Consider the following 10449-nt stretch of genomic DNA (forward strand, 5'->3'; position numbering starts at 1 on the left):
ATTGCTGAGTGAAAAGAAATCTTTTGATTTACATAGATGTGCCGGCCAAAAATATTTTTAACAAATATCATTGTTTAAAACTGAGTTTTAAAAGTTTCCAAAAAGGCGCCACTTTGCTGAAAATGACCAGAGGGGGAGCGGCCGCTCCCCCTGCTCCCCCCCTGCGTACGCTACTGGTATGTATATACATACATATATATGTATATATATGTATATATGTATGTGTATACATACATACATATATGTACATATGTATGTATGTATATATATATATATATATATATATATATATATATATATATATATATATATGTATATACATACATATATATATATATATATATATATATATATATATACATATATATACATATATATATATATATATATATATATATATATATATATATATATATATATATATATATATATATATACATATTTCAAAATACAAAACAAAACTGAAATAGAAAGCAAAACTATTCAATCACAAATATTTCTCTAAGTGTTGTCTACAATAGTGCTGTTACTTTTATTTAAAAAAAAAGGGGGGGGGGGTCTTACATTTTACATGTACATCTTCATTTATAAAAAAAGAGGCTGATATGTGTTTGACGTTCACAGCTGATACACAAATAGCATAGTTAAATTACAAATATTGTTTACTTTAACCCACCTGGATATAATTATCTAAAAATATAGATTCTTGTGGGTGCAAAATTTGAGACGTTGGATTTGTGTTCCTCTCTTCTCTAGGTGGACGTGCTGTATTACTGGACTCAGACAGACTCGCTGCTTTATGTGTCACTTGTGCTCGTCTGTTTCCGCTGACTTCAAAGCTAGACTCCCCAAAAAAAACTCTCCTAAAGTCGTTTCTTGTTTGCTCCCTCTCATAATCTCTCTGATAACGGTGAATGTAATCCAGACACTCAGACTCTAGCGACATCCTGGATTTGGTGGAGATGGATTCATTGTTAGCTAGAAGCACCACGTGGGAACAGAATCTGACAACTTCAACTGTCAACTGTTGACAGAATCTGACAACTTACTTAACTGTCAACTGCACAACTGTTGACAGAATCTGATAACTTACTTAACTGTCAACTGCACAACTGTTGACAGAATCTGACAACTTACTTAACTGTCAACTGCACAACTGTTGACAGAATCTGACAACTTACTTAACTGTCAACTGCACAACTGTTGACAGAATCTGACAACTTACTTAACTGTCAACTGTCCATTTGTTGACAGAATCTGACAACTTACTTAACTGTCAACTGTCCATTTGTTGACAGAATCTGACAACTTACTTAACTGTCAACTGCACAACTGTTGACAGAATCTGACAACTTACTTAACTGTCAACTGTCCATTTGTTGACAGAATCTGACAACTTACTTAACTGTCAACTTTCCATTTGTTGACAGAATGTGACAACTTACTTAACTGTCAACTGCACAACTGTTGACAGAATCTGACAACTTACTTAACTGTCAACTGTCCATTTGTTGACAGAATCTGACAACTTACTTAACTGTCAACTTTCCATTTGTTGACAGAATGTGACAACTTACTTAACTGTCAACTGTCCATTTGTTGACAGAATCTGACAACTTACTTAACTGTCAACTGTCCATTTGTTGACAGAATCTGACAACTTACTTAACTGTCAACTGTCCATTTGTTGACAGAATCTGACAACTTACTTAACTGTCAACTGTCCATTTGTTGACAGAATCTGACAACTTACTTAACTGTCAACTGTCCATTTGTTGACAGAATCTGACAACTTACTTAACTGTCAACTGTCCATTTGTTGACAGAATCTGACAGTGACAACTTACTTAACTGTCAACTGTCCATTTTTTGACAGAATCTGACAACTTACTTAACTGTCAACTGTCCATTTGTTGACAGAATCTAACAACTTACTTAACTGTCAACTGTCCATTTGTTGACAGAATCTGACAACTTACTTAACTGTCAACTGTCCATTTGTTGACAGAATCTGACAACTTACTTAACTGTCAACTGTCCATTTGTTGACAGAATCTATCCACTGTAAAAAAAAAATACTCACGCGCCGGCGTCGCTCCATATTCTGAACTCCATTTTGTGGTACTCCAGAAGACTGCTTGTTGTAACTTGTATGACAAACTGATGGTTTAGTTGTAAAACTAGAGTAACAGATACTTATATCCTGATTCTAGTGATTTCAGTTTCTGTTTTGGGCGCGGCTGTTGTTGATGCCTTATCGGGGATTTCCTATGTGTTTCCTAACTAGTAGGTTAAGTCATGTATTTATTTTTCAAAGGCAGTTTACGGTCAATTTTGTCTCCACAATGGGCAAGGGGCATTTCTCTGAGTCTGATGGGGAAAAACGACCCCCCCCATACACACACCCTGAACGAAAAATAGAATTTATACTATTATTTAGAAAATATATACTTTTGAAAGTTTAATCCGACCCCATAAAGTTTTAAGTGGCCCCCGGGAAAAAAGTCTGAATCGCTCTACCATTGGACCATGCCGTTCCACGAAGGATGTAAAGATGCACAATAAAGTGACAATTTTGTGATGGGGAGGCACCTTAATTGTACTTGCCTAGTGTTGAACTAAAGAATGCATGTGGCGAGTTTTTTTTACTTTCTCGTATACGAGAAAGAATTGTAATCGTGCAAAAAAAAAAACACGAGATTTTTACAAATCTGGACGTTTTACACCTCCCTGAGCTGATAGTGTGCACTTTTTTTTTTACGACGGTATGGGCTGAAGTGCTCATGTGTGATGCGCTCCGAATGACACTGCCAGTGGCGTAGCCAGGATCGTCTCAAGGAGGGGCTGGGGGTTTCAATTTTTACCCGGGGACAAACTTTCGATTTGCACCCCCCTCAAACTTTCGATTTGCACCACCCCCCCTCAAACTTTTGATTTGCACCCCCCCTCATACTTTATATATATATATACCGAGGGGTCTATGGGGAGGTTATGACCCCCCTAACCCCCCCCCCCCCCTGCCTACGCCACTGGACACCGTAGCCGGTAGATTCAAGTAGTAATAAGCTGATCCCAGGTGCAAAGATAACCACTGGGAATCTAAATCACATATTTCCGTGGGCATTACCAATGCTTTACCAATACTTTTCTTTATAGTAATTTAAATTGTAGTGTAAAGAAAATCATTTATTTTCTCCTTTTTAGGGCATTATTACATAAAAGCTAGTTATTAAAACGTTTTTAATGCAATTTTGTTTTATTCCCTTGCATGCAGCAGTTGGAAAATCAGTTGAAATTTTATTGAAACTAATTTCTGAAAAAAGCGCACCTCTTCTGAAAATGGGCTTGGTGCTACTGCAAGCATATAAGCCTCTAACACAAAGTTTTTGTTAAAACGAGATTTAGAGTTCTCTGAATTACGACCAAGTGCTTTTTGTTTCCGTTTTAAGCTGAGGCTCTTTTTTTTTGCCTATCTGGGAATTTCCAATTTGCTTTACTCTGCCGTTTATATCATCACAGAAATGGGCATAAACAACGTGCGTATTTCCTCTCCAGGGTGATCTATATTTAGCTTCTATTCATAGGCTAAAATATTTTTAGAATTTGTGAAAGTATGTTTCTTTTGTTTCATATATTATTGTCACTTTCTCACTTATCTCAGTAACGTAAAAAAAAAAAAAACAACAACAATGTTTAATTTTGGAAATATAAATTTATTATTAAAAAATTGTAAATTGTGAAACCGTATATTGAACACATCCATATCTTAGAATGAAAGGTAACAGGATTAATATAAATAATATTGCATTTTTCGTGGTAATAATTGAGTTCAACAATAGTAAGGTAGACATTAGATTGAGGAGCATATAGGGTAGCGATTTCCATAATGAGAATATACTTCAATATAGAACACACACTAAAATATCGTACTCTGTCTGTAATCTAGTAAACCTATCTGTAATCTAGTAAACCTATCTGTAATCTAGTGAACCTATCTGTAATCTAGTAAACCTATCTGTAATCTAGTAAACCTATCTGTAATCTAGTAAACCTATCTGTAATCTAATAAACCTATCTGTAATCTAGTAAACATATCTGTAATCTAGTAAACCTATCTGTAATCTAGTGAACCTATCTGTAATCTAGTAAACCTATCTGTAATCTAGTGAACCTATCTGTAATCTAGTAAACCTATCTGTAATCTAATAAACCTATCTGTAATCTAGTAAACCTATCTGTAATCTAATAAACCTATCTGTAATCTAGTAAACCTATCTGTAATCTAGTGAACCTATCTGTAATCTAGTAAACTAAACGCATAGTTTTTGGTTGGTTTGTTTACATACAATAATGAGACAAAGACACAAATTTCATAAGGACTGACGTTATTCATTGTTAAAAAACAATTCATTATATACAATATGTGCATTAAGATAAAAGTAACGCCATTATTTGAGACCCACAATTGATGTAAGTACGTTAATTAAAGAAACATATTTTAGTCTCTAACTAATATATTTTAATTACACGATACTGATTGTGTATGTTTTAATAAGATAATAAAGTAAATTGAAAAATGAACAACTGAAGATATCTAGAAATCTGAAGCAACATAACAACACATTCCCCGATGCAGTTAAAAACAATATGGCCTTTGTTGTTTTTACTATGGTTTTAAAGACAATATAATTGTCTTTACACAATAATGTGAGTTCTAAACATTTTATAATTTGAACAGATGTAGATGTCACAATTCTTATTATTTTATACTATAATTCAAACAGTTTTAAAATAATAGCTTTTCTAACTTTCAACTGAGACTTATTTTTAATCAAAACATTTAATAGTTTAAATTTTTCATCAGGTATTTCATTTTAAACATTCTAAATTTCCACTGAATTTTAAATCCTCAACACCCCATATAAAAGTTTTCTTTTTTTTTTGTAACTTTAAAATAATGCCAACACAGATTACCGTAGTGTAGAGTTGACCTTAACGTCAGACCTACACACAGGGCACGATGCGTTACACTGTAGAGGAGAAGAAATAAACTGCTCTATAGACCTGTCAAACTAGTTTTCAATTTAGTAACTTTGAATTAGAAGAAATTAAAAAAAAAGCCTCCACAAACTGTTAAAAAAAAACCTCGCTATACAGTGTGTTTTGTTAAACACAAATTCAAATGTAAAACCCGGAGATCCGTAAAGTTTTTTAAAAGGAAGTTTTAAAGGTGTTTATTACAGCGACACTTTGTTTATGGACTGGGTGGGGGGAGAACATAAAGCATGTTGTGGTTGCTATGGGAAACTAGATTTAACAACAAACATTCACCTTGACTACCAAGCTTATGATTTATTTCTGTGGCAAGTGAAGAGTAGAGAAGGGAATGGAGTGGATCCCCCCTGAACACGGCACATAAATTACAGAACTTCCCCACAGACAGTGGCGTAGGAATTTGTGGATTGTCGTCCGCGTCTCGACCCCCCCCCCCCTCCACTAACACCCTCTGCATACGCCACTGCCTGCAGATACCAACAGGGGTAGACCGGCTGTGTCCAAGAGGCCCGGGAAATTTTAAAAGGGGCCCCAACCCCAGATTAAAATTTTCATTAAGCATTTCTTTTTCTTCAAAGTCTGATGATCATACTCAGCGTGATGGAAATTAATGCGACAATTTCTTTTTTAAATCGAGGCTTTAAGGGGCCCACAATTTTTTTTCCTGGGGTCCCACATTGTTTTACCTGTGGTGGCCCACCTGATTTTTCCCCAGTAGACCAGCAGGCTAGTCCACCCCTGGATACCAATTAGTCTTATCAGTGGCTTCGCTAGGTCCGGTGTCACCCGGTGCCGCACCCCCCCCCCAAAATATAGTGTTATATATTATAGTTGTTGTTACTTTCCCCCCCCCCGTCCCTCCATCGGGTGATAGTTTTAAAGTGTATACAGTTAATAGTGAAGATATGTATCTAGTTAATAACATACCTGGATTAACTCAAATTTATCATTGATTGAACTGGCAAAAAGCATATGTCTTCTATATATTAATATATGTTGCAACTGTTGTCACCCGGTGCGGTCCGCACCCCCACCCCCGCCTAGCGACGCCTCTGAGTCATATACTTGTAACCACGTTGATCTACTAGCCCAGGGGTCTCCACTTTTCAGTCCGAGGGCCGCATTAACTATCAAATTTCAGTTCGGGGGCCAGTTTCTTCCAGTCATGTCTTTTATTTTTCTGGGCAAAGTTCCTCAGCCATCACCAACAAACGTTTTTTCCTTGGACAAAAAGTTCTCCATCTCCGCGGGCCGGATGAGAGGACTTCGCGGGCCGCATCCGGTCCGCGGGCCGTAGTTTGGAGACCCCTGTACTAGCCGATTAATTTTGGAAGCTTGGGGAAGATAATTCTTAATTAATACTTACTTGCAACCATTTGTCAATACAAGCTTGATGAAACTGATGCTTGCAAGGCAGATTCCGCATTACTTCCCCTCGCACGAACTCTGATAAACAAATGTTGCACGTCTGCTGAGATGGGCCGCGGTTGGCGGGAAAACGCGACGTCTGCAACTTGTTGATGTCGTTTTGACTTAGCCCCGTGCTCACGACACCAACATGATCAGCCAGATTCAGCAATGACTAGGGCAGAAAAAAAACGAGCCAAACTTAGATTCAGGAATCACTTGGACAAAAAAAAAAAAAAACAAGCCAAAAATAGATTCGGATAGTCTCTTTTTAATTTTTTTTTATTTGGTTGGCGTAATATTGAAGGGTATGGAACTTATGGGTAGTTACAAAAAAATTCTTTATAGTCATGCTAAGCTTAGTATGTTTTTAAACGAGTTTCTTTTAATATAAACGAATAAGTAAGTTCTATGTAAGCGTCCATACCTCATAAGATTCCGCAGCCGACAAAGTGTTGTTGTTGCCATTTAGCTGAAACTATGAAGCGGAAGAGAAACACATTACAATGCCATAAGGGACGTCCATAAATAACGTCACACTCGTAAAGGGGAGGGGGTCCGTAATTTTGTGACGATATGCAATGACTGGGCATGGGGGGGGGGGGGTAGATAATGTGACGTCACACTTTTGTATTTAAAAAAAAAGTAATGTTAGAAAATAAATTTTAGCCATTATTTCGCATTTTAGACAACTGATTTATAAAAATGATTTAATAAATTTAGTAGAAATTGATTAAAATACTCTAAATTGACCGAAATTAGTCAATATTTTAGACAAAAATCGATGCTTAAAAAAATAATAATTAAACTGCAATTTTGAGGGGGAGGGGGTCGTTGGCTGAGGGGTGACGTCATTTTAAGGGGTGGTAGGGTCTGGCTTTTTAAGACGATGTGTGACGGAGGTGAGGTAAAAATCGTCTAAAAAGAGTGACGTCATTTATGGATGACCCCTAACGTACATTTTTTGTGAGACGTGGAAAGGGGGGGGGGGGGGGGGGGGTGAAATGTTTAAAAAATCTGACGAATGATGAAAAGTAAGTACAAGGTCTGAATAAGAGTTATACATAGGTTTAAAAAGTATTTCAAGGTTACAAGAGAGAGTATTAAGAAAACCTGTATAAAGGTTTTGATACAGAGGCTAAAGATTGAATAAAATAAAATGGTGTCAGCTACCTGCACAAAAGGATTATCGTCTTCTTCGTCATCCACCATCCCTCCTGGTAGTGGTACTGGCAAATCGAACTCCCAGCACGGATTAAAAGGTACGACCATGACCGGATGTGACCCTTGATGTTGGGGACCACCGTGTCTTCTGTCTCTGGGCGGACGTGGCGCTTGTCGTGACATAGACGGATGTGGGTCACGTGATCCAGGCCGGGCACCACGTGGTCTGTTCTCTTGTGCGTACTCTTGCTGCTGTAGTTCAAACGCCAGCTCGAAGCTGCCGTCCTCAGCAAGCTGCCGCTGCAGTTCTCTCGCCAAGGTCAGGGAAATTTCCTCCTGCTGCTGGACTTGCCTGGCGACCTCCAGACTGCTAGCAGACGCCAGCTCGCCCTCCTGCAGCTGTAGCTGGACTTGCCTGGCGACCTCCAGACTGCTAGCAGACGCCAGCTCCTCCTGCAGCTGTAGCTGGACTTGCCTGGCGACCTCCAGACTGCTAGCAGACGCCAACTCGTCTTCCTGTTGCTGGAGCTGTCTAGCGATCAGCTCCGAGTTTGCGGCAGCTGTCTCCTGCTGCTGCAGACACATGGCCAGGGCTGCGCTGTGCTCTAAGGACAGCTCCTGGTACTGGAGCTGGAGTTGCCTAGCAACCTCATAGTTGCTGGCAGCCTCGATCTCCAGCTCCTGCAGCTGTAGGGCCAGCTCCCATGCATCATCTCCAGACATGGAGGACAGTTTTTTTAAAAACAGGCAAACGTTAAACTAAACGACTAGGGCTTATGTTGAGAGACGAGGGAATAAGATCTCTTGATGGATTAGTTAAATACATGATATCATCTGGGGAGAAGTCAAAAACGTGTTGTAGTTTAGTTTTAAATATATATCATACGAGGCATATACACACATGTATATAAATGAATCTAAATTAAAATATAAGTCATATATATATATATATATACATACATATATATATATATATATATATATATATATATATATATATATATATATATATATATATATATATATATATATGTATGTATATATATATATATTGGCAAAACTCATCTATATAAACATATATTAGATATTTATTTACATACATATAAACTCATATATATATATATATATATATATATATATATATATATATATATACTTTTACATAATATGTAAATGTATATAAAATAAGTATACATATATGTATACTATATATAGATTTCTGTTGAATATTATAGGCTGCATAAGGTTATATTTAATTATAAATAGGCCAATGTAACCACTGTAAAAAGGATCTTTTTCAATGAAAAGTTAGGCCTACTATTATCTTTAGCATAATTAAGTCACTTGTTATCTCATTAACACCAAAGCCTAATTACTTGGTCTGCCTAGTTAAGTCATAATTCACTATTTCATATTGAATCTAATGTCATATCAGTGTCATAATACACTATTTCCTATCAGTTTCTCCCCCCCCCTCACGAAGGAAATGGATTTTATATAGAACATATATACTTTCAAGTGCCCTACCCCCTGGAAAAAAAAGTCAGAAAGAAACACTGTTTCTTATTGAATCCAATGTCACGTCAGTGTCATAATACACTATTTCCTATTCTATCTACTGTCAAGGTTAGCCTAGAAAGTGTCATAATACACCATTTCCTTTTTAATCTAATACCATGTTTTGCCTAGAAAGTGTTATCAATTTCCTGTTGAATCTACTTACCATGTTCAAGAAATGATCATAGCACTTAGCAGCCACCTTAATTTGAAGAACTTGAAGGCTTATGTAATATAGTCTTCGAGATCTATTTTTGCGACTGTTTTCCAGGAATGATGACATAATCCTTTTAGTTTCTGTTTGCACGCCATGTATTTATTTACATAAATAAACTGATCGGAAATTCCCTGTTTGTTGTTTGCCTTTGCAGGGGTGTTGATTTATCTTGTCAACCGCAGGTATAGTCGATACTTTAGCCTGCGGTAGGATTAGCTTTAGTAAGAAGGGTTAGGTTGTTTTGAGGACTTTAGTGAGAATCTGTGTCGAGGGGGGAGAGGGAGGGGTTAAATTGAAAATGCGACGTCACACTTCGGTATCTTAAAAAGTGTGAGGGGAAAAATGGAGGCAAATAAATAGTATGACGTCATTTATGGAGTCCTTTGAATCACATGAGACAAGTTAAAACCAAGTAGTTGTAAGGAAGATGGTATTTATGTAGCCTATATTGTAGACGTTATATGTGAACATTTAAAAGAAATGTGTCTTCACTAGAACGTGAGGTAAGAAAAAAACAGACTACACATTTCATGGGTGGAGTTAAGCTAGATTTGGTATCGATTAGGAGCCATAGTTGTGGGTTTAGATTTATAAGCTGATCGAAGTGTGTTGAACACACTGGGCTGGGCTAACACAGGAGACCATAACAAGTATTGTTTACGGGGGTCGTTAAAGGTTGTTGTTTTAAATAGGGGTAGAAGGTAACTGGGTCCTCTTTTTCTGACGAACAGGTGGGGAGAATATCCCGAGTCCACACAGCGTCAAATTATGAATGGTTTTCTAGATAGTTAAATGTTACATACAAAGCATGAACATTAAAACACAATCAGAGGTTCACATTTCTGTGAGGCTGACAATAATAACAGCCCGGAGCAGCCACGGTACCAACAGCCACAGAAAAAACACAACCAAAAAACATACAACCACACAAACCACAACAACCACAAAACATACAGCCACATAAAAAACACAACCAAAAAACACAACCACAGAAAAACACCACCACAGAAAACATACAGCCACAGAAAAAACACAACCACAGAAAACAC

General features: G+C 37.1%; 1 protein-coding gene across 1 annotated transcript; it reads right to left on the reverse strand.

Annotated features, from left to right (window-relative positions):
- Positions 1 to 4826: 4826 nt before the first annotated feature.
- On the reverse strand, positions 4827 to 9440 carry LOC131946005 (E3 ubiquitin-protein ligase RNF12). Its single transcript, XM_059306637.1, has 5 exons — positions 9350 to 9440; positions 7636 to 8460; positions 6890 to 6940; positions 6422 to 6637; positions 4827 to 5030 (listed from the first exon to the last, which is right to left on the reverse strand). Exons 2-5 carry the CDS (start codon positions 8347 to 8349, stop codon positions 4971 to 4973), a joined length of 1041 nt encoding a protein of 346 aa, XP_059162620.1. The 5' UTR covers positions 8350 to 8460; positions 9350 to 9440; the 3' UTR covers positions 4827 to 4970.
- Positions 9441 to 10449: the final 1009 nt, after the last annotated feature.

Source organism: Physella acuta, unplaced genomic scaffold (assembly GCF_028476545.2).
Source record: "Physella acuta isolate Inbredline_101_S28 unplaced genomic scaffold, ASM2847654v3 ptg000543l, whole genome shotgun sequence".
Classification (NCBI taxonomy): domain Eukaryota; kingdom Metazoa; phylum Mollusca; class Gastropoda; family Physidae; genus Physella; species Physella acuta.